At 36.6% G+C, this 25,627-nt stretch overlaps 1 protein-coding gene across 4 annotated transcripts in view; it reads left to right on the plus strand.

Moving 5' to 3' along the window:
* Positions 1 to 960: 960 nt before the first annotated feature.
* Positions 961 to 25,627, plus strand: part of CNTN6 (contactin 6) — a 155,405-nt gene continuing 130,738 nt past the window's right edge. For all 4 annotated transcript variants that reach the window (XM_060109746.1, XM_060109747.1, XM_060109749.1 and 1 more), the window contains exons 1-2: positions 961 to 1,082; positions 6,981 to 7,156. In XM_060109746.1, coding sequence (XP_059965729.1) covers positions 7,015 to 7,156 — 142 coding nt within the window. In that variant the 5' untranslated portion in view covers positions 961 to 1,082; positions 6,981 to 7,014. The remainder of the gene's footprint in view (positions 1,083 to 6,980; positions 7,157 to 25,627) is intronic.

A 25,627-nucleotide genomic window follows, 5' to 3' on the forward strand; every position in this document is an offset into this window, starting at 1 on the left:
TTTACATTGTCTCAAAGTCCCTAACCACAACATGTTTACCAATTATAAAGGGGGGGAAAAAAGCAATTTTATAGTGGAGAAGTCTGGCAGGCAGCACATTAACCAAGTAATCAAAGTTAACTTCAGCAGAAATGGGACAAATAGAAGTCCTGCAGTATCTGGTAGGATACAATCTGAAGCACACAGCATTCCTGAATCTAACTGTAATGAAACAGCAGACAAAGTGGTGCACCCAGTGGGCGAGGGGAATGGAGGGACAAGATGGCAAGACAATGTGATCAATACACTCTGGCTGGTGGGGACCAGTCTTTTTCATGGTGATAATTTTTAAAATAAGAGCCAGTTTTCTCATTGGTTTTATTACTGTTTTTTAAAATCTTTATAGACCCTTTTTATTACCCATACCCTCAGCACACAGCTCCTACCAGGACCCCTACCCTGTCGTCACTCAGATAAGCCCAAATTGAGTGAAACTTTACCAGATCAGTGCCTGGTAATTTTCGAAGGTACCAAGGTGAGGAAAACCAAGGAAAGACTGGGAAATTGCTCTGCATTGAAGGAGACTAAGAGGAGAAAACAACTAAATGAAATCTGTGATTCTCTACTGGATCTTTTTGCTATAAAGGATTTTATTAGGGAAAATGGAGAAATGGGATCTGAAGATTAGATGCTAGTATTGAATCAATGTTAATTCCTTGATTTTGATCATTTTATTGTATCCTTTGTAGGAAATATAAACTAATTTATTTGGGATGATGTGGCATAAATTTGCAAAATTACTTTAAATGGCATAGAAAGAATTTTTTGTACAATTTCTGAAACATTTTCTATAAGTTTGCGATTGTTTCAAGATAAAATGTTTTTAAAACTATGTATTGACTTGATGTCTAATTTAGACTTGCATTCAAAACAGGGTCAGGTTTTTTCATGTGGTGTAATTCTTTTCTTTTTCCAGGTGATGGTCGTTTGAGCCGTCCTATTTTTACCCAGGAACCACAAGATGTTATTTTTCCTTTGGATTTGTCAAAATCTGAAATCATCCTGAATTGTGCTGCTAATGGTTACCCTTCACCCCATTATAGGTAAAGTTCTACTTCTGAGTACCACACTGCTTGTTTTTTTTTTTCTTTGTCTTCGGGGTAAAATATACACACAATAAAGTGACTTAATTTGAAGTGTACAGCTCAAAGAATTTTTACATAGGTATACAGCTGCATGCCCACCACTCAAATGAAGATATGGACATTTCTGGTATGGCAAACTGTTCCCTCATGGCACTTGCCAAGTGATGACTACCCCACCCCCACCCGCAGCAACCACTATTATGACTTATTGATTAGGTCTGCTTAGAACAGTTATTCTTGAGATTGGTGCCATGCAGTGCCATGTTATGGAGAGAATTGACAGAGGAAAAGAAAGAAAGAAAACGGAAGGAAAGAAGAAAGGAAGGAACACAGGAGAAAAGAAGAAAAAATAAAGGGAAAGGACAGGAAAAGGTTTGTTTCCCCAATTTGAAAGACTATAAAGCACAAGTTCATTTTGTACTCCCTTCCCCACAATTTGGAGCCACTGCCTCAGTTGCCCCATATACAACGACTGTGAAAATGTTTCCCTAAAAGGAATTAATCCAGATGGAAATTTTATTTTATCAGACTAATTTCTGTGGCTCCACTGACATGTCCCATCACCCAAAAAGCACTGGTTTTAGAAAAACATGTTGAAGACAGCTATGTACCATCTAATGCAGAAAAGGAATTTTCATTCTGGGCAAGTAGAAAAATATATATTTCCTCCTCACATATTACCTCTGAAATAATAAGGCAGAAAGTTCTGTAGTGTTTCAGTTTTTAGAATATTGCAGTAAAGGCAGAATCTGATCCACCTTGTGGGTAGACTTCACAAATTAAAAAATATATGCATGTATATATTATGCTTATATAAATCATAAAGATATTTTGTTGGTAAGAACTGCATATGCAGTGTAAATATAGGAAAAATTGAATAAATATTAAAATCACTATTGTGGCTTTGGGATTTTAAAAGCATTTTTTTAAAGTCTGAATTTTTAGTAGTTAAGTTAAATCATCACACACAAAAAGCAACAATCTCAGTCCATTTTGGCAAAATAAGCTGGCTTGGTGTGATTTTTATGTTCCATTAAAAATACCAAATTTCTATGTATAATTACTTTGATCTTAAGATTGTCTAGATTAACTAGCTAAATGACTTATATGCACAAAGTTAAAGACAACTCTCCTTTACATTGTATTTTGTCAAAAGAACTTCAGAATTTGTTTTTTAAAAGAAAAGAGCTGAAAAACTGTGTCTTACTACACTTTATTAAAGCTTTCCTATCTTTAGGACACCCAAACCAATAAAGTCCATCTGGTTGATGAAGATTACTTAGTTTATAAATTGGTTCACTCAGTTCATGGTTGGTGGTTTGTTTTCCTTAAATAAAGAGTTATCTTACTTAACTTAAAATTTGCTTAAATATACAAAAATGTGATTAACACATTTTTAAGGATCACCTTACAGTTTAAGTTGGAATTTTATTTTTGAAAGCCAATTTGATTGATCCTAAAGATTGACAGAATTTGTTAGAGAAAGGAGAAAAAAAGTATGAATCCCTATAAAATAAGAAACATTTGCTAAGTATAAATAAGATAAATCATCAGTCAATCATGTACTTATATAAAAATGTCTACTGGCTTATAACAGGCTGAAAGATATAAAACAGTGGTTCTCACAACAATTTGCTAATATTATCTATGAAGAAATACACTGAATGAAGAGACTGCAAATTCCACTGTTGTGAAATGGCTTCTGTTTCTAACATACTTAAAAATTAGGAGGCTAAAGACAAGTAATTTAGCTTCTTATTTCCAATCCCCATAACCAGGTTTAGCGTGGCTCTGATATCATGGTATAAAATACTCATAGGCAAGAGGCTTTGAAAAAAGAGTGAGAACAAAACCAAGTTTTTAATGCTTAAATGTCAGACTAAGACCCAATTTTCTTGATAATAAAGCAAAGGGCAGAGGTATTTCAGACAATGCACATTAACAACAAAATAAAAATTTAGTTTTAATATGATCCTAACTTAAAATTTATTTTTGAAAAACATCGTTAACTGTATTCATCTTAGATTGTGTGTGTGTGTGTGTATGAAATAGGGGACAATCTTTATGATTCAGAGTCTAACATTATTTGAGGTTATTTGGATATAGTGTGAAGCCGTATTAAAGAGCCTTTGACTTAGATCCATTCCATATGTGACCTTGGAATAATCATTTCTTTCTCCTGGCATTGGATTCCTTATCCACAAAGTGAGGGTGTAGTTGACTTTAAGGTGTGTGTTTTATTCCTTTTAGTAAATTCCTTTAGCAAATGAAATCTCACAGGAGAAAATAAGCAATATTTAAAGCAGAACTTTGGAAACAGTTTAAAAGTAACTTCTCTAAAGTCACTTACAGTTGGAGTCAACACCTTCACAGACAGGATTTCAGTAGAAAACAAGAAGATACAGATGTCAGGCAAGTTGGCACAGAAGTTTTCCCATGGAAAGGATCACTCTTTATTCTTTAAAAGACCAGGCAACACATGGCAATTAACATCTAACCAGGAAGCTTTGTAAAGGGAAGGAAAATGGGTTATGCAAAAATGTACTTGGGTAGGATTGCTTATACTTTAAAAAGTTTAGGAAAATCAGATAGTAATGAGCTTAGTTCCAGCTCAGAATATATCTTTTATTTGGGAAAATGAAGCAACACACACATAAATCATTTTTACACTGGATACACTCTCTATCAGGTACACTATCTTTGAATGTCATAGAGGATTTCTAACACATGTTCTCTGGACCTGGTCACAAGAGGAGGTTCCTTTCTGTAATTTAATCTACTCCAGTCATAAAGACATTCTTAAGTCTGGAGAAGCTCTAGGTCTCTGAGTAAAAATCATGAAAGTAGTTACTCTGCCCTTCTATTCTTTTTATTCATTTCCTCACTCGATCTTCTTAACAACCTCATGTGATAAAGCAGGATATTTTTATTGTGCAAATTTTATAATTGATGGATATGACTTTTGGAGAATTCATTACTTGCACAAGCATACACAGCAAAGGAATGTCAAAGCTAGGCCTAGGAGTCTTTCCACAGGGTCAATGGAGCCAAATTTAGCACACATTACAATCACCCAGAGAGACTACTAAAAAAATTTTTATTTTGGAGTTCTTCAAAGGTCTAGGGATGGGCCCAGAAATAGTGCTCCATGTAATTCTAAAGCAAGGCTCAGTTTTGAAAAACACTCACATGCACACACACACACACACACACACACACACACACACTCGTGCATTATCACAGGTCAGCAAACAAATATAGCCCCCAGCCATTATATTCTTAACTACTCAATAGGGAAGGATGTTCACCAGTAAAAGTTCAAGATTTTAGTTCAAATCCATATGTTTCATGGAATTAATGATATTAAGGCAGATGCTTAAAATAATCATCTATAGCATATTTCCTAGTTTGCATCATGGGATAATTCTCCTGGGCATGCAATTCTATCCGTAACGTTTGTATGACAATCACCTGAATTCATTAATACTATTTCTCCATTGATTTAAACATATTAATTAGGACAAAGCCCATACCACGACTTGAACCCTTGATCTATATGCACAGTTTAATAATCATTGTACCATAGTGATTAGGATTATGGGGATACTGTGAAATATTCATTTGCTGCAGCTAAGCCAACAACTTTGAATTTGTGTTGAAAAACAATTACTGAGATTAATTAGGAGCATATAATGATGACAGCAGTTATTTCAGTGATTGATTCCAAAATTAAAGAGAACTGGCAAACTAAGTGCTGTATAGCCTTTGCATTGAAAATGAAAGGGAACACAAAGGTTAAAAGACCATGTAAGACAGTATTACAGTGCTGGCAAGGAGAATATTTGAGGCTTCAGATAGGCCTAAAAAATAGTTTTCTCCATTTTCTTCTTCTGAAATTGAGAACGAGAGGCCGAACAAATTTCTCTAGAAAAAAATTTGGCAGATAGTTCAGGCAAATGAAATATACTATTTTTGACTGTTGTCTTTCAACTACCTTTATTAAAATGAAGTTGAGGTGCACAAAAATTGGCTAAATAATTTAAAAGTGACAGAGTTTGTTCAAAACCTCTGGATGATTTGATATCTCGTCAATCACTTCTCATCTTTAATAGGGTAGAAGATTACCTAAATCCGTATTTCTTTTCTACTGTTGTAGATATTTGCCAGACTTTTTCCACGGGACATTTCAGAATACTCCTAAGAAAGTCAATGACATTTGGAATAATGCTATAAAATGTCATTCCTTTCTTACAGTTAGCTACCTCTACCAAAATAAGGGAAGAAACTGCAAAGCTGGCATAGACCCTAAAAAAATATGATTTGGAAATTGGCTATATTACATAGGAAGAGGCCACTCACTTGTTTTTCTGACTGATTATCTTAATTCAATAGTTTAAATATCTCTGTTCTTAAATGCTTTATATGACTACACACAGCTTGTGCCCTAGAAATGTATCTGTTTAAGTATGTAATATTCTTATTTCAAAATGTCTGAATATTTTGATGCAAGTTAGGGGTTGCAAGGTGGGGGAAGTGAATCCAGTTAAAGATAATTACTGGCTATTCATTCATCTTAAAATGACCAAATGCAATTTCTAAAACATCTTATGGTTCTTTGAAAATAAATGTAACTGTTAGGCCTTTCTGATACTTAATTCATCTATAAAAAGATTGTTGACTAATAGGTAAGCCAAGAAACTTTCTGCAGCCTAAAATAAAAACTTCTCAAACTGCATTTGTTTTTGTTAAGGTAAAATTTTAGTTTGGCATTTCTAAATACTGTTGAAATATCTCTAAATACTGTAGAAATACTGAAAAATATTCAGTATTTCTAAATACTACTGAAATTAATTTTCTTAGTAAGAGACTAACAGAGACAATCGTGTTCTAAAGTAGTCTGGTTATTTTTGTTTTGTTATCAGCCTCAAATTGGCATTGTAAAATCTTTGCTGGCTTTCTTTGTGCCATTTCTAATATATTTTTCTTGGATTTCTATGTCTAAATCTTTTTTTTTTTTGTGTGTGTGTGTGTGTGTGTGGTACGCGGGCCTCTCACTGTTGTGGCCTCTCCCGTTGCGGAGCACAGGCTCTGGACGCGCAGGCCCTGCGGCCATGGCCCACGGGCCCAGCTGCTCCGCGGCATGTGGGATCCCTCCGGACCGGGGAACGAACCCGCGTCCCCTGCATCGGCAGGCGGACTCTCAACCACTGCACCACCAGAGAAGCCCTGTCTAAATCATTTTTTTTTTTTTTTTTTTTTTTCTTTTTGCGGTATGCGGGCCTCTCACTGTTGTGGTCTCTCCCGTTGCGGAGCACAGGCTCCGGATGCGCAGGCCCAGCGGCCATGGCTCACGGGCCCAGCCGCTCCGTGGCATATGGGATCCTCCCAGACCGGGGCACGAACCCGTATCCCCTGCATCGGCAGGCGGACTCTTAACCACTGCGCCACCAGGGAGGCCCTAAATCATTTTTGACATTCAATTTTGCAGTATCAGTTGTGCGTGTTCAGGTATGGCACATGTTATTTGAAAAGCTGCTATAGGAATAGGGCGGCCAGGTTTATTGACTGAATGTCTACTTTTTATTTCTCATGTCAAGAGTTCTATTGCCTCTTTGTACATATTTGGGTGAATGTTCATAATTTGTAAAGAGTAGAAGATCTTCAAAATAACATAGTTATTGATATCACAGAGCTCATGAAGACAATTATCTTAGATGAAACTGGTGGGATGTATCCACATATAACCATGTTTTGTTTCATTTTAACAGTCTCAGGAATTACAGGTGCATGTTGTTTAACACAAGAGTGGTCAACTCTGTATATTAGAAACATGATTTGATTTTTTTTTCCTTGAAGGTGGAAGCAAAATGGCACAGATATTGATTTTACCATGAGCTATCACTACAGGTTGGATGGAGGCAGTTTGGCAATCAGTAGCCCCCGCACAGATCAAGATATTGGCACGTACCAGTGCCTGGCCACCAACCCTCTGGGAACAATTCTGAGCCAGAAGGCGAAGCTCCAATTTGCATGTGAGTTTGTGGGAAAAATCTATAATCTTTATGTTTCTAAAAATATATTTTTATTATAATCATAGTAGGAAAAATCCAGCTTTGCCAATCATATGCTCTTTGAGAGCAAATATGAATTTATAGAGGCAAAAAGTTTTCACAGTGTGCATTTTGTGAATTCAGACTCCTGGGGATAGCTGAAATCTGTTTCAAAAAAGGAAGGAAGTATCAGTGTTATTGTATTTTGTGAATAATATTTAGAAACATCTCTGAAAGTTCCAGATATACATATTAAGATAAAGATTATATACATTACTCTTTTTCTTTTGCATTGGGTATTAGTATGCAGAGCACATGAAGCAAAAGCTGAGGGCAGAGATGTCTTTTGGGGGAGGCAAGTATTCTCCCAGGAAAAGTGATCATGCATCCACAGTTTGATGTAGGTGGAAATAAAGTGGCTGCCAAAGGCAGACTTTATATTAACTGTAACAATGTCCAGCTGCGTCACAAAAATGTCAACCAAATAATTACCTTGGTGATATTTGGGGACATTTGGGGACATCAGCAGATGAACAATAGACATAATGCTCCTTATATAGTTTTTATGTAGTGCTTCCAGGGGCTGAAATGTTTCATATTGGATCCAGGGAAAGCCTTGTTTGAAAGTAATTACATCTGTTGATATGGATGAAGTAGAAGCCTTAAATGTCTCCTTTTGTACTCCCTCCCTAACCCAATCCTACCCATGTCCACCTCAGAGGATATATCAGGGGCCAAAGTGTGAGAAGCTACTCTTTGCAGCCCTCATGAAAAGGTCTATGCTTCTATTACTTTGAAAAAGTAATTATTTTGAAATTTAAAAAACAAAATATATGTCCAAAGCCCACCTTGTAGAACTACTTTAGTCACCACTAGATATATAAATTAACAATTGGGTCTGTTTCCCATTGCAAGTCTTGTGTTCCAAATATGCCGTGTTCTACACATAGTTCCCCTATGTTGAGCATTCTAGGGATGGCACTGTTTCTGAATATGTATATAAACATATTCAGAAAAAAATACACACACACATATGTATATATGTATATGTATGCATGTGGTCATAAATATACACACATTATACATATGTACATATATGTATGTGGTCCTATATATACATACATACACATGTATACATACACACAAGTGTTACTAAGTGTATCTGAATGTATTTATATCTGCAGAAATCAAAGGATAATGCAAAAGTTTATAGAGCTAAATGGAATCTGAACAAAGGCTGATGGCTGCTTGGACCTTATGGTAAAGATAAACACAATACTTGATTTCTGCATTTCAGCTAAGACCAGCACTTGGAAAAATAATAGCAAGCAAAACACTAATAAGAAACTTATTTTACAGAAGTAAACAATTGCTCCATAGACTTTCAATGATCCTGCCAAAATAATTATATCTCTTACTAGGATAGGTGATAACCCTAGAAGATACACATGATTTGGATCAGATTGCATAAGAATAAATTTCACTTTCTGGCAAAGGAAAACACATACAGCACATTTATTTGCTATACCCTGGAAATAACTGAATAACTGAATACCTATGATGAAAATTAATGCACTATGCTTTACATGGCCATCTATTTCCTCCTCTTTGTTCCCCTTCTTAAACAAAAAATATATATTTTTAATCCCCTACATTATTTTTTCTCACCTTTTTTCTGCTTTTAAAAATATGTGTAACTAGAATTTTTTCAAAGTTAAATCATATTTTCTCTTTGCTGAAAAAAGAGGAAAGGTTTAAATTAAGAAGAAATTGTATGCTTTCATTTGGATGAACGGGAAAATCAATTCTTCTGTCCTTGCTGACTTTCTTGTCTCTTCACAAAATTTTCCTTTTTTTGAGTTGAAGGTGTGTGACTGTTGATCCCTAAAATCGTTTCTATTACTATTCATGCAGAAAGAAGAATGGCCTATATCCATTAGCTGATCTTTCTCTTGCAGACTTAAAGGATCTTATGTTCCAAGTCTTAAACTTGAAAACAAGAACAAAAACAAAAAAAGAACCACATTATTCTGCCTTTTGTGTCCAGTACCTGTAGTGGTCCCACGCCTGAAACATTTCCTGCTAGGTCCATGGAGAGATTTGGTTGAGTGTAATTATCTCTTGAATCAACTCTGAACATAACCAACACATTTTAATCACCTATAAAGTATCTCCCTTCATTTCCTGTATTTCATAAGTACTCTCACCACCTTACTTAAGTCAGTTGTTCATTCCAAGTAGTAAATAACTTCTTTTCAAAAGGTGAAAATACCAGGTCTAGCTTTGCCACTGCTATTATGCAACTCTGAGTGGTTTACTTTTTGTACAAATGAGCACAAAGATCTTAAAGATGAATCGAAAAGTGTTGATGGGGACTTCCCTGGTGGCACAGTCATTAAGAATCCGCCTGCCAATGCAGGGAACATGGGTTCGAGCTCTGGTCTGGGAAGAACCCACATGCCATGGAGCAACTAAGCCCACGAGCCACAACTACTAAGCCCACGTGCCACAACTACTGAAGCCCACACGCCTAGAGCCTGTGCTCCGCAACAAGAGAAGCCACTGCAATGAGAAGCCCATGCACCACAGTGAAGAGTAGCCCCAGCTCACTGCAACTAGAGAAAGCCCGCACGCAGCAAGGAAGACCCAATGCAGCCAAAAATAAATAAATAAATTAAAACATCCTTTAAAAAAGAAAAAAACAAAAAACAAAAAAACACCATAAGTCAAGACATACACCATGGAAAAAAGTAGAACGCTTTCTATTAAAAAAAAAAAAAAAAAGTGTTGATGACTTACAGCCCAGAAGACTCCACTTACAAATTCTTTCATCTAATCTCATTTAAGAGATACAGGATATTAATTTTGCAAAATAGGTTTTCTGAAATTTCATTCAAAGAAATTACATTTGTATCCATATGCAAATCTATGCATAATCTCATTAATAAGGTTACTCTTCCAAAAAGAGAGGAAGGAAAAGAGAGAGGCAGAGAAATAGAGAGACAGAGAGAAGAGAGGCAGAAAGAAAAAGAGAGAACATAATAGAAGAGAAATATCCAATTGGGAATTTGTTTCTCTATGAAAACATCCTGAACATCACTAATCAATACAGAAATACAAATCAGAGCCAGAAAATGCTGCTTCACACTCATTAGGATGGCTATTATTTTAAACACACACACACACATACACACACATGCAGAAAATAACAAGAATTGGCAAGGATGTGAGAACATTGGAATCCTTGTGCATTACTGGTGCGAATGTAAAATGGTACAGCTACTGTGGAAGACAGCATGGCAGTTCCTTAAAAACTTGAACATAGAATTACCACGACACAGCAATTCCACCTCTAGGTAAATGCCCCAAAGGATGGAAGGGACTCAGGCAGATGTTTGTATACCCAATAATAGTGGCATTATATATAACTGGTAAAAGGCAGAAAGGACCCAAATGCCCATCAACAGATAAATGCATTAACAAAATGTGGTATAGACATACAACAGAATATTATTCCACTTTAAAAAGGAAATTTTAAAATTCTATTACATGCTACAGCATGTAGGAACCTTGAAAACATTTTGCTAAGTGAAATAAGACACACACAAAAGGATACTTATTGTAGGATTCCATTTATATGAGGTAAGTAGACTAGGTAAATTCCTAGACAGAAAGTAGAATGGTGGCTTCCATGGATTAGGTGAAGGAAAATGGGGAGTTATTGTTTAATGAGTACAGAGATTTAGTTTGGCTTGATTAAAAAATTCTGGAGATGGATGGGGATTATATAACAATGCAAATGTACTTAATACTAAAGAATTGTACACTTAAAATGGTTTAAATGGTAAAGTTTATGTTATACATATTTTACCACAAGTTTTTAAAAAGGGATATCATCAGAATTCAGTGGAATGAAAGTAATCATTTCAGTTGGCTTTTTTCCTCCCATAATTATCAAAAAAAAGAGTAAGTTTTCCTTATTAAGTATCTGTTCTGTTTCTTTGCACAGAAAAAGTAGAATCCAAATGCAAGTCTCCAACCAAATGGAAAGTTTCTAAAGTGCAAGAGCCGCACCTTCAACTTAATTTGAGTTCTCACCACTACTTTCATAAATTTTCAACATTGTCTATTTTGCTAGAAAGGCTTTTGTACCTTTCTGAACATCGAAACAATGGCGGTCAAATGCTAATATTTTCAATACAAACAGATCTGAGTTCAAATACTATCTCTGTAAAACAACCAGTAGTATGATATTAGGTCACCTCTTAACAATATTAAGCCTCTTTTATGAAATGTATACAATGAGAATTACAGCAGCATCCATAGGACAGTGAAATGGATTAACTGAGGTAATGAATGTGAAACCCCTGGTCCCTTATAGGCACTCAGGAAATGGTAAATCTAATTCTTCTTTTTGTATTTTCATTTCCTCTCTCAAGTTGGCCAAACATCTACATATTTCAGACTGTTACAGTTACTCATAAAAAAATCTAGTTTACATTTTAAAACTTTCTCCAGACCAGCTGTTCCCTTGTTTTCAAGACTTTTAGGTATTTGACATATATTACCTTTCCTGAACTGTGGAACAACCATAAGAGGAAGATGCTATTGTTGTCCCCATTTTACAGATTAGAAGCCTGAGGCTCACTGAGATTGGGACTTTTAAAAAAGTATATTGTTAGAGAACCAGTTGTAACTTGAGTATAAAAGTTCAGATTCTAAAACTTATGGCTTTTGTGTTAAGGTATTCAGTCCTTTTCAAACACTGCCCACACAAATTATGTGGACCTTCTTTCTTTATTTCATTTGCTATTGGTATAATCATTGCTGAAACAATAAGTCATATCTGTAGGACAGTAACCTTCACAATAAGCCTGGTGGTAGATGCTGTTGGTGCCGGGTCCAGATCCCTTTTAACGGGCATTGGGCCCAGCTGTTAATGCCCACAGCTGCCCCTGTTATTCAATGCATGCCCTAGAGCTCCCCATGGGGTCAGGATGGAGCTAGACAACAGCTGAGACACCTTCTTGCTTAGCCCCTTCCCTTGCTCTATCCAGTTTCCATCCCTCCATTTCTCCTGGGAGTGCTTCCTCAATAAATCAACACCCTGAATCTCTGCATCAGACTCTGCTTCTAAGGAACCCAAAGTAAGACAGACACTAAACATTCAATATAAGATATTTGATCTTATTGACAGAGAAATTGGGTCCAGAAGCCCTAATATGAATTTCCATAGGTAAGAACAAAGCTATACATCAAAATAAAATTGTGTCAACAACTCTGCTTCCTACCAGTTGGCAGTCAATTGTATAGTGCCACTTTGACCTTCAGAACAAATGAACCATGAACAGCCTTTCAGTAACTAACTTGTCCATGGGAGAGACTCTGTAGGTAAATACATCTAGATAATTGATGACTTTTGTTTGCAACTTCTGTCCTGATGTTCAGAAATTCAAAAGAACCCTTGGAGTTTATATTAGACTCAGCCTGTTAGAGTCTGCCTCACCTTGAATCATCCCACCATGAAACCATCCTGAAATGCAGCCCAAATATAAAAAAACTCTGTTATGAAAAATCCTCCTAAATCAAATTTGTCTTTAACCAGCTATGTTACTCAGACAAGTCAGTCATCTCTGTGGACTTATCAAAAGTATGTTTTGAACTATTTAATTGCAAAAGTCTCCTTCAGTTCTTCCACATAAGATTCTGTCATTCCAAATTCTCAGATAGATTCTAATTTAAGCTCTTCTCTTCTTCCTCTACCCAACCTCAACCCTAAATCAAATTTAGCAAGTGTCTAGTCATCAAAAGCTCCTGTTATCACCCTGGTATTCTTGAATGATAACACCAGCTTGACTTTTTACAAGCTACACTCGTAGCTGCTTTGAATTTATTTTATTTCTCAAGGACTTTGGTGGTAAAGGTTGAATGTAGACTTCTTCCTTTCATATGTATGTTAATGAATTACTCTGTACTTGTGTGAGAGAACATTGCATCTGTCATTGCTGTTTAAAATGTTATCCTTGAGTAAAAAAGATAGGCATTTTGAAAGAAATCCATGATTTCACTGAGCTGTATTTTTTTTAGACACTCATAATATACAACTCTACCAATGAATAGATCAACATTGGGATAATAGTCACTTATGAATAGCGCTTTTTTGGTCCTGCACTATTTAAAATTTAATCACAGACACCATTTCACATAAGTTTGTTCCATTATTGCTGGAGCCTCCTAGCCTAGCTAGACCGAAGCTAGACTAGTTGAATAAATGAATGGTCATTTATTTATTCATTCACCAAGCAACCAGAAAACACCTTATTGGGGCTTCCCTGGTGGCGCAGTGGTTGAGAGTCCGCCTGCTGATGCAGGGGGCGGGTGTTCGTGTCCCGGTCTGGGAGGATCCCACGTGCCACGGAGCGGCTGGGCCCGTGAGCTGTGGCCGCTGGGCCTGCGCATCCGGAGCCTGTGCTCCGCAACGGGAGAGGCCACAGCAGTGAGAGGTCCGCGTACCACACACAAATAAAAAAAAAAGAAAAGAAAACACCTTATTTATATGCATCAAGCACTGTGCTAGGGACTAAAGATTAAATGATAGATAAGAAATAGCTGCTCCCTGTCTTCACAGAGCAGGCAGGTGAAATTTTGAGTGCAAGAAGAAAAGGAAAGAAATTGCTAGCATTTGCATAGTACATATTATATAGCAGGCACCTTTCCAAGCTTTTTATGTAAATTAACTTCAATGAGCCTTACACAACAACCCTATGAAGTTACTATAATCCCATTTTCAGATGAGCAGATTGAGGCCACAGAAGAATTAACTAACTTGCCCAAAATCACACACATAATAAGTAGCAGAGTCAGTATTCAAACCCAGGCAGTCAGAACCTGGAGTCCAAGTTCTTACTGCCCACTGTACCTCCTCAAAAAAAGCATCAGGTGATGTGAGATGTAACCTATAAGGGAGACCAGAGAAGGAAGTAGTAAAGTTTGTCTGGATTGGACAAAGGGCAAAGGAAGCCTTCCAAAGGCAATTGGGCTTGAACTGAGCCTTGGAATATTAGTTTGTGTTCCAAACACAGAAAGTAGGTGAAGGAGAACATTCAGGTTGACAGGAGAGTGAGAGGAAATGCAAATGCAAACAAGTCTCAAGCATTAGAGAAAATGACAGGGCAATGGCAAAACCCAGGCCAGGGTACCTGGAATGTGAAAGGCCATGATTTAGAAATAACTGGTTTTCTAGGACAAGGCTGAAACATAATTTGGAGCCAGGTATATCCAAATTTTGGAGACCCTTTATTTCCAAGCTTAATCTACACATAATGGAATGATTGGGTGATATTAGGAGATGCCAGAGAAACCTGCAGAACTCCCTCATATCATGAAGCTTTTAGGCAGAGGTACCAGGCATGAACTGCCTATGTTTGAAAAATATTCCCCACTCAATGTGACATTGTGCACAGGTGTGAATTTACGTGTAAAATGGAGGTGTCAGTAGTACACACTTTTCGTAGGTTTACTGTAAGGCCCAAATACTTATGGTTACATGTAGAGCAGTGGGTAAGGGCACCTGATATATTGTTGTGAGTTGTTGATGGAGAGCTTGGCAGAGGTCTGCCCATGCAACTATTAATAGCCCAAGTTTGGGACTTCAGTACTTATCCTATGAACAATGGAAATACTTTGATGTTAAGAATTTCGAAGTTATTTATAGAACATTGTTTGAAAATGCCACATACTTTTCCCCTTAAAAATATCAGTCTGATAAATTAATGATATTACGAATGTTATTAAAACCATGGTACACATATTTAGGGATGTTCCAAACCTCATTTCTAACACTTGTAGGATGGGGTTAAGGGATTCTTGCTCCGTGTCACAGGGTTGATTTTAGGTGGCTCAAGGGTAAAATGCAATAATATTTCATTTTAAAGGGCTATAAACATGCAGGCATTTACAATCACCATAATTTTTTTTTCCAGAGAAATGCCAAGGGTTTTATATCTGCAATGCTGTTCATCTTTATTCTATACCTGTAAGCTCTCCTAAACCATGTTTTACAGATGAAGAAATAAAAGAAATTCAAAGTGGGGCAACTATGTTACTTGCCCAAGGTCACCAACCTACCACAGACCTAGAATTTCTCACATCTCCATCTGAAAATAATTTTTAAATATACATTTATTTGTAGATAGAGGAAGTAAAACAGAATCCACATGAATCCAAAAACCACAGTCAGAGAACAACAGAAAAGGTCTCCAGGTAAAAGTAATGATATAAAGGCCTTTGGCTCTTTCGAGAAGGATTTCTAAGATATCTGTGTATTTGTAGGTGATGCGTATTTTTATTTCTGTCTCTTGCCCAGGGTCTGTACAAGCATGAAAAACAACAACAAAAACCCTCTCACATTTAGAAATAAATTTTAAAATCTTTATTGGGTACTGATGAATTCAGAATGTCTTTAATATTTTTTCATATATAAGAAATATAAAAAGTTATACATGATCCTGAAGATATAGTGACAAAGTGCATTCATATCTGAAAAGCAAATTAAAACCCAAGAGAAGGGGTTTTAAAAATAACACTTAAAAACGCATTTGGAAATTGTAAAGGCTCTGATAATTGTGAAGTGTGTGTTAAGTGGGTAATGCGTATCTAATTATAAATGTAAATGCTAGATGGTTTTTAACCTTTTTTTTTTGTACATCAGAAAAGTACCTAAACAAAGTGGGTAAAGAAATATTTTTCTTTAATTTATTAAATAAAAGAAATCCAATAAAAGAGTATTGATTTTTAATGATCATTTTGGAAACAGCACTAAACAATGTAGCAATGGATTTAATATTCTGAATTTATCTTAATGTAATAACCATCAGTGGGTATCATAAAAAGGAGAAGAGGGCCTCCCTGGTGGCGCAGTGGTTGGGAGTCCGCCTGCCGATGCAGGGGATACGGGTTCGTGCCCCGGTCTGGGAGGATCCCATATGCCGCGGAGCGGCTGGGCCCGTGAGCCATGGCCGCTGGGCCTGCGCATCCGGAGCCTGTGCTCCGCAACGGGAGAGGCCGCAGCAGTGAGAGGCCCGCATACCACAAAAAAAAAAAAAAAAAAAAAAAAAAAAAGGAGAAGAGTTTGTCTTCGCTTTTAAAAATAATTTAAGCCTTAAACAAATGGACTCAGAGCAGCTGCATGGTTGAATTACAGCAAGCCACTGTTATTTTTATATTTTTTGAATCAACAGGAGAGTGGATTATCCAATGTTTTAGCCTCATTTTCTTTTCATCATCACTGCTGGACATCTATTTATGTATCTTATCAGAAATGATACTTTTTAAAAATGCAGGCCTTCTCTTACCCCTCACCTCTACTCATATTCAGCAGGACCTAGTCTTTTTGGTCCATTTGAATAAAGTTGTACATTCAAGCTACAGAGGCAAAGAGTTGGGGTGGGAGAAGACAATGTTAGAAAGTAAGGTATTCATCCAATCAAAACTGAGATTTTCTGATTTATAAAACTGAGAAAGAAACCCAAAGCTGAAGTGCTTATTTATTACTCTTATGCTGTCTGACAAATGATTCTGAGGAAGTTTGACCATAGCCTGTAGAGATTTTGCTTTTGAGATTTATAAATTTGGTCAGGAATCACAGCAAAATTTTTATTTGTACTAAAGAATCAGATGAACTATTTTCTGGTGTTTATTATTAATGTGTTACCAAAATATCAGACTAGAATTAAATGTTTAAAAAGTAAATTCAAAAAAAAAATTCAAAAAAAAAAAGTAAATTCAAATGATAAAGAGGATTTGGTGGCAACCTCTGGAAATGTTCATCATGTTTTAACATATTAATTTATATACAATCTTTTCCAAGAAGCAAAACACATACAAGAAAATTACAAAACATACATAGATCAGTGAAGCAGTACTAAACCAGATTCAGAAACAGAAAACTGGGCACACTCCAGAAGGCCCTCTCTTGGTCTACCCCTTCCTGTTACTACTCTCTCTCTCTCTTCTCCACTATCTTGACTTGTAAATATATAATTAAATATTGTCTTTTAAAATTTTATATGAATAAAACCATACAATATATATTCCTTTGAGTCTGGCTTTGTAGCCGACAGTTATTTGTGAGATTCATCCATGTTGTTGTGGGTAGCCATAGATCATTAATTTCCATTGATATATAGTATTTTTTTTTTTGCGGTACGTGGGCCTCTCACTGTTGTGGCCTCTCCCGTTGCGGAGCACAGGCTCCGGACGTGCAGGCTCAGTGGCCATGGCTCACGGACCCAGCCGCTCCGCGGCATGTGGGACCTTCCCGGACCGGGGCACGAACCCGTGTCCCATGCATTGGCAGGCGGACTCTCAACCACTGCGCCACCAGGGAAGTCCCACTGATATATAATATTTTATTGTACGAATATACTACAATTTATGAATGACTTCTACTCTTAATGGAAATGTGGATTGTTTGGCAAAGGTGAATAATCCTTTATGAATTATCATGTATCTATCTTCGGTACATTTGTGTATACATGTCTCTGTTGTATATACCATAGTGTAGAATTAATTATAAGGCATTTGGGTATGCATATTTACAACTTTAAAAGATAATGCCAACTATTGTCTACAGTGGTTTTATTAATTTGTCCTCTTACCAGCAATGTTTTTTTGACAACACTTGGTATTTTGAGTCTTTTTAAAATTTTAGCTTTTGGGGAGGATATGTAAGGGTATCTCATTTGGGTTTAATTTACATTTCCTGATAACTAATGAACTTGAGCACCTTTTACATGTGTATTGGCTACATGCAAAGCCTCCCCCGCTTTAAAAATATTTTAAATCATTTTTCTATTGAGCTTTCTTTTTCTTAGTGATTGATTCTAGATATGAGCACAGTGTTGGTTTTATGTAGGGAAATAGCTTTTCCTACCTTGTGGCTTGCCTTTTTATACTCTCTTAATCATGTCTCTGATAAACAGAAATTTTCAAATTTAATATAGTCCAATTTATCGTTTCCTATATGTAATGATGCTTTCTGTAAAAAGTTTTAGAAATGTTTTCCTGCCCTGATTAAATGAAGATACTCTCCTATATTATCTTCTACAGTTTATTGTCTTGTCTTTCATATTTAAAATTGCAATGCACCTGGAAGTTATTTATTTATTTATTGGCATGGTGTAAGGTAGGTTCAAAAAATATATATATATATATCTTACATATATATATATATATATATATATATATATATCTTCATAGGGATCCAATCAAGCCAACCAAGATATTAAAAATGCAGCCCTTGCCTCACAGTTCTATAGTGCCATCTCTGAAGGTAATCAAGGTAATCTGAAGGTAATCAAGCATGCATACCCACTGCTTGGGACTGCATTTAGGCTCTCTCTTTTCTCTTCCATTGTTATATTTGTCTATCTTTGTGCAAATGCCACACTCAATTACAGCAGTCTTATAATTAGTCTTGATATCTGGGAGTTATTAAAATAGATGATATGGATTAAAAATGAGGCTCAACTTATAAGCTAAACTCAAGGGGAAAAATATCTCAAATAAAATAAAAAGGGAATAAAAATTCATATCATAAAGTCATATCCAATTACTAAACTCGAGCTTTTCAGTGGCCAAGGCAAAAAAGGGTTCATATCTTTCAGGGGATAAAAACATGCTAATTGTTCCTATAAGCGTAATCACTCTGACTCTAGAACCTGAGAGAAGCTTCTCTTGTGAATCCTCAAGAGCAAAGTGGGTGATTCAGTGGATCACATTCCCCTCACAAACCTGCTCAAATGCTTACAACATTGGATTTCTTACGGTGGCTTCTTATATCATATCTTAAAAATAATAGCTCACATTCATTAGATACTCCTTAAGCCTCTTCCATAGCGTTAGTTAAGAGGCTTCCCGAACTATGTGCCTAGTTTACTATCACTGTAGCCAATGTCACTATTTGCAAATCTCACCAACCTCTGGCTATAGCTGTAATACCACCACAATAGGTCCTCTGAACAGGCAATAGAAATGAGTTGCTAAATTTTTCAAACTTCAGGTGAATCCAGTGCTTGCTTTATTCACATATTATGTGGCTTTTCTTGGTGGAAGGCTCACAAAGCATAACTCAGTCCAGAGGTCTTGCCTACCTATTTCAGAAAACTAGGTTAGAATATTTTTCCTGGACATTTCTTGGTGTGCTTCCATGAGCCTGTGCCTTTTTCTACACTTCCGAGATTGATGGTTTGGGAAGTTGTTCTGCTTCCTGAACTGGTGGTGTTACATTTATGTTACCCCCTTCTCCATTCTTGTAGGAGCCAGGGAATGATGGGAATTTATAAAAATAAGGCACATAAGCATTTCAAGTTTTATGATACTGAGTACATCCTCTATGATGGATGCTTACATATATGTTCCTAAAAGGAGGTCACAACCTTCTCAACAGTTCTTTCTAGCTCAAGAGGATAATTTAGTTTAATCCTTCAAACTACCATGTAACACAGAAGCTACCATTATAAACCCAGTTTTATAGACGAGCAAAATTAACTTCAGAGAAGTGGAGTAACATGCCTAGGGTCATTAGAAAATAGTGTAGGTGAGATGTAACACCAGAGATTCTTGATGTTATAACCCACTTCCCTAATCATTCAACTAGTGCTTGTCAAATGTTAATTTAATATGCATACAAATCACTTGGGGACCTTATTAAACGTTAAGTTCTGTTTCTAGAGGCCAAAGGTGGGTGCCAATAGTTTAAGTTTCTAGCAAGCTTCCAGGTGACACATACGTTGCTGGCCTCAATACCATATTGAGTAGGAAATACAGTCTCAAAATAAGACTTATGTTAGTGCCTAAAGACAATCTAATAGCAGCATATAGAGGATAATCCAAGGTGATATAAAAAGGCAGCTATTATATGGTCTACATAAATCCAGGGGAAAAGCAAATGTTAATCTATATTTCCAAACTCTAAGGTGGCCATTAACATATTTATTTCCACATTCAAATAATGCATATTTATTGAGCACCTACTATGTGACAAACACAGGTGGAAACAGTGAGCAAAGTAAACTCTATTTTCAGTGTTTGTGCACCTGCTCAAATATAACTATAGACTTACTTAAAAAAATATCAATGCCTTTAGAATATAGAACAAGAAAAAAATGTGTTTGACCATCAACCAAAACAATAGGTTTTCAAACTATAATCCCGTCAGAAATTTCTACTCATGACATCAGAAAATGCAAATGAGAAAGTCTAGATCTACAGGCATGACTTAAGGAGTCAACTGCAGGGTGTTTCCCCGCCTATTTGAGAATACTTAAGTTGACAGATCTACTTTCACATGCATATTAATGAGTTGGTTTGCATAAGTTAATTCTATTTTATGAATGGGGATTATATAACCCTCATTTAGTTCTTCCAGAAATCCCATCCATAAGAGCTACTAGAGTTTATCTTACTAGGGTTCTATCCCTTGAGCACAAAGGATTTATTTTAATTATTTCATCAGTTTTAAGCAAAAGTAATCAAATGTAAACAACTGTGCTAGGGGGCTGTTCCCCCCACCAGTTGCCTCTCAGCTTTCTGTTTTTGTCTCTGTACTGTTCTCAGGATTCATTTAGAAAGCAATCCTAGTGTTTTCATTTAAAAAGGAACAAAATCTGGCTGAGTCAAACATCGAAGTCTATGACATTTCTTTTTGGCACGTCTAGCAGGTTTAGGGCCTTGACTATGGTTATTAACATAAATATTAATATTAATAAAAGTTAATATGTATCCAGTAAGCCAAGCCCTGGGAAAAGCAGTTCCCGGGCTTGCTTAAATTCCCACAGCAAGTGTGCGGCAGAACCAGGATTTTAAACCTGGCTCTGACTGACAGCAGAAGTCAGGCTTTCAACACAAGCATCCCCAGTGGCAAGTGTCCTAAAGAAACATCTTACTGCCTGTGGTCCCGGTTATCTCATCTCTGCCCTCCACCTCTCTTTCTGCGGTTAACAAAAGGAAACGTCAGTCTGTGATGCTCCGAATAAGTGTCCCGTCCCCTTAACTCCACGCTCTCCCAGCAGAAGTGGAGAGGGTGTTTCGAGAAGACCCTCCACCACGCATCCCCAAGCACGTATCCCTGCCCCCGTATTTGCCTTGACATTACCATCTCTGATATGCTGGGCCTCCACTGTGCTGTACATAGGGCACTGTAATAAGCCTAGAGTTCCAAGGTCACCCCTTACTGCCCAAACCCTCATCTACACGTAACTCTGCTTGTTCCCATTTCTAACCCCATTTGCCAACCCTCCCCCAGCTGCTACAGTTCTTCCCTGGACTTCATGAAACCAAGTCAGTCATCAGCCGAATCCTTATACCCTTAACCTTTGCTGACTTCCTCCTCACTGGGCTGCATCAACTGAAATTTGGCTTTCATCAACTGAAATTTGGCTTTCATCTGAGGATGGTGCTTCTCTTGTATTCCACCAAACTTGTGACTATTTCCTCCCAGGTCCTCTTTTTCTTAATATTTTTATTTTATATTGGAGTATACCTGATTAACAATGTTGTGTTAGTTTCGCATGTACAGCAAAGTGATTCAGTGATACATATACATGTAACTATTCTTTTTCAAATTCTTTTCCCATTTAGGTTATTACAGAGTATTGAGCAGAGTTCCATGTGCTATATAGTAGGTCCTTGTTGGTTATCTATGTTAAATATAGCAGTGTGTACCATGTCCTCTTACTACCCAGTCTGTGAGTGAGGATAGAGTCCCCCTTCTTCCTCAGTGCCACTTCTATATGACCTTCCTCTCATATGTAATGCCCCAGTTACTAGGATCATGGCCATTAGACTATGCTACTCATGTTGTCTTCATGTTCTCACTCCAGATCATCCCATCATTCCTTGGAGACTTTACCTCCTAGCTTATTGTTAATTTCACCAAAATACTCTTGTCATGTTCTTGGCCATTTCCTCTTTCACTATATTCAGGATTCAGTATTCAATAACCTGATTTCTCATTTCCTTGATTTTTTATGTTCCATTGACCTTGTTCATCTCTCTACCTTAGCCAAACGCCACCCAGTCAAGCTGACTCCAAAACCTTGTCACTATCTAAAATGCCAAGCTTCACCCATATCTAATTTTCAACCTTCCCAACTCTGGAACACCACTTCTTAACTATCTAGCTCACTGCCCCTATTATAGTCCATGGACTCCAACCACACTTCAACTCATTGGATCCTATATTAATCCTAACAACTACCCTCTGTCCCTCTCCCACCCCTTGTCATCATTCTGTTTTTAACCAGACTATATTCCCTGATTTACCTTTGAAACCATTTTTTTTCCAGTTACCCTTGACTCAACTGCTCATTTCTTCCTTCATTATATTCATCTGGTGAAAACCTAACCACGGTAAAATCCAAAACAGAATTTTCACCCAGAGAAAAGTCCAACCATGACAGCTGGTCTCACTTTTAATTCATAAACACTGACATCAAGTGGGACCTATTGTCACTTAACATTAAGATTAGGAAGGGAAGTAATCATGAAATTCGAAGATGTTACTGTGTTGGGTTTATCTTCCCCCACAAAGTCTTCAAAGTCTTGGCTGTTTTTTTTTTTTTTTAATCTCAAAACCTATTCCCACTTTTTAGACATCACCCAGCTTGCCTTTCTCTTTAAATACATGTCATCACCCTCTTTCTGTACTGAAATTCACTTTTCCTGAGCCTGTGTGCTGTCCTCCAAGGATAAGCATACAGGTGTGTGGTTTTCTTTTTGTGTGCCTTTTCCCTCATTAGTAGTAATCAATAACAGAATGGCCCAACTACTTTCTTTCTGTAAAATGTCTGGATTTCAGAATTCTTAAAGTTTGATAGTAATGATCTTTCTTTTAAAATTCAAGTTTCCTGACTAAGATGCTCATTTTACTTCTGGGGAATAAGACTTTGGAAATGCCAAACTACATGTAAAACTGCATGCAAAGAGGGCTCCTTCTTGTCAAGATGACTTGAGGAGACTCACAGAGACTGGTAAGATGCATCTCTGAGAACCTCCAAGTTGGGCCATTCTAAATCCTGTTGGTGTTTGGCTCAGTCCAGGGCATAAATAATCTTCTCAGGGCATCTCCTGAACAAAGATTCCCTGTTGGAAGAAGGCATTGCTTGGATAAATCTGGAAAGTCAGATGCTTAATTGCTGTATTTTCTCCACTGGACCGCTAAAGTTTATTTAGAGACAGGTATAGAAATGGATAAAATGTGGATGGCCTAATCTAATTAATCTATTTCAAGCATTCTCTTTTGTCAGCTGACAAAACCCCTTCAGCATGAGTTCTCACACCACCTCACCTAACCCAGCCCAGCATCGTGATGCCATACCCTTTACTCTTATATTTTTGAAAGCAAGAAAAGTAATGTTTATATTTTTATTTATTCTCTTAAATCAGTAGTGTTGGTCTGCACAAAATTGAGATCTTAATAAATACTGAAGTAGGTTTTCACTCTTTTTCTTTATATAAATAGAATTATTGATGTTTATATTCTCCTCATAATTATTATATTTTGAAGTGTGGCTTTGTGTTTTTATTCCTTTTGTTTTAAATCTTGGTATAAATGATATCAGAGTGCAATTCCTTTTGCAACTTTTTTTTCCCCCCTCTACACTAAGTTTTAAAATTTAGTCATATTTCTACATGCTGGTTTCCTTCTTTCCTTTTAACTGTTGTATAGTATTTCATCACATGAATAAAATAAAGTTTATTCTATTTCTATGCAAGGATGGAAATAAAAATTTAATCTTATTTTTCAGGAACAATATATTACAAAGATATTTTCATATATTTATGAATTCATTTAACTTGTTTTTATTGAGCTACTATCATGTGTCAGACACCCTATGATATTTTGAAGGTACAGTGCTTGATAAAACAAACATGTCCTTGGCCATGATGAGTCTGTGTATGTAGTGGGAAAGGGATCATCTAAATATATACATAGCATAAAAACCTTAATAAATAGTTGAAGAAACTATGAGAGACTAAAATGTAGGGGTTATTTATTGGGGGTGCAGGAAAGTAGGACTCAAGATGGATGAAATCTCTGATGGATGAAAACTAGAGTTTATCCAATACCAGTGATACATTGTATTTTTTATACCTAATGCTATAATAATGCTGTTAAGCAAACAAGGAGAAAACCCCTGTGGTATATAGCAGTAAACCTTTATTTTTGGTCACAAGTCTTTGGGTTACTAGGTGGTTTTTCTGGTCTCATCTGTGCTCACTTATATATTGGGGATGAAATAAGCAGCTCTACTGATTTTGCTGGGTCCTTTCAGTCCAGGCTGGGGCAATTGGACTGACTCAGGTCTTCTGCACAGAGTCTCTCATGCTCCAGCAGGTTAGTCTCAGCTTTTATCATAGTGGATGGGTGGGGTTCCAAGAGAAAGAGAGTGAGCAAAAGATTACAAAGCTATTTTGAAGCAGAGGCTCACAATTGGCAGATTGTCACTTCTGCTGCATTTTGGTTGTAAGGCCAGGCCAGATTCAGCAGTGGTAAAGTAGACTATGCTTGTGATGAAAGGTCCTCCAAAGTCATATTGCAAAGAATGTGGATATAGTGAGAGGTGAGGAATTGGGGCTAATTTGCAAACACTCTCCTATAAATGATACAAGGGATGGCACTGAAGAAAATTCCATGTAGGGGGAACAACATATTTAAAGACTTAGAGGCTGAAAGGAACTAAGACATTCCAAACCTAGAAAAAAAAGGACATTGTGGAGTTTTTTGAAGAAAATGAATGGTATGAGAGAAAGCTGAAGTGGTTGGCAGGGACCAGGTCATGCTGGCCTCACTGCCCATGTTTTGGATTTTGAATTGTGTTCCAAGAACAATAGGACCCCACACAACTTTAAGAAATTGATTGCATGATCCCATTTTGATTGATTTTATTATCTAATTTAATCTTTTCATGATTTAATAGATTATATAATCTAATTTTTAATTAAATTTCTTTGGCTAATATGTGTGATAACATATAAAAGACTGTAATTATGCAAGTGATGAAACAGTTTGGGAAGCTATATAGTTGTTCAGATGTTATTGAATAGATGAGGAAACCGTGGGTGAGAGGGTAGCAAAGGAGAAGGAAAAGTGGAGATACTGTGGAGGAATTTGTGATGTTAATAATGTTTGCTGCTGGAGGGATATCAATTTTGAGGGAGAAGATGATATCAAAGATGGTCAAATGGATAATTGTGTTTTTTACGAGTAAGACTGAAGAACTACTTTGAGGAAGGAATTAAGAGTTCCATTTTAGGGATGTCATATAGTTAGATGTGAAGGTCTGTATTGCATATAAATATTGCATATAAATATTACCTGAAGCCGTAAGAGTGGTTGAAGTCACCAAGAGTGAAATTTTCAAAAGAAGAGGTCCTCAAAATAAATCCAAA

The sequence above is a fragment of the Mesoplodon densirostris genome, chromosome 10 (genome assembly GCF_025265405.1).
Source record: "Mesoplodon densirostris isolate mMesDen1 chromosome 10, mMesDen1 primary haplotype, whole genome shotgun sequence".
NCBI lineage: Eukaryota > Metazoa > Chordata > Mammalia > Artiodactyla > Ziphiidae > Mesoplodon > Mesoplodon densirostris.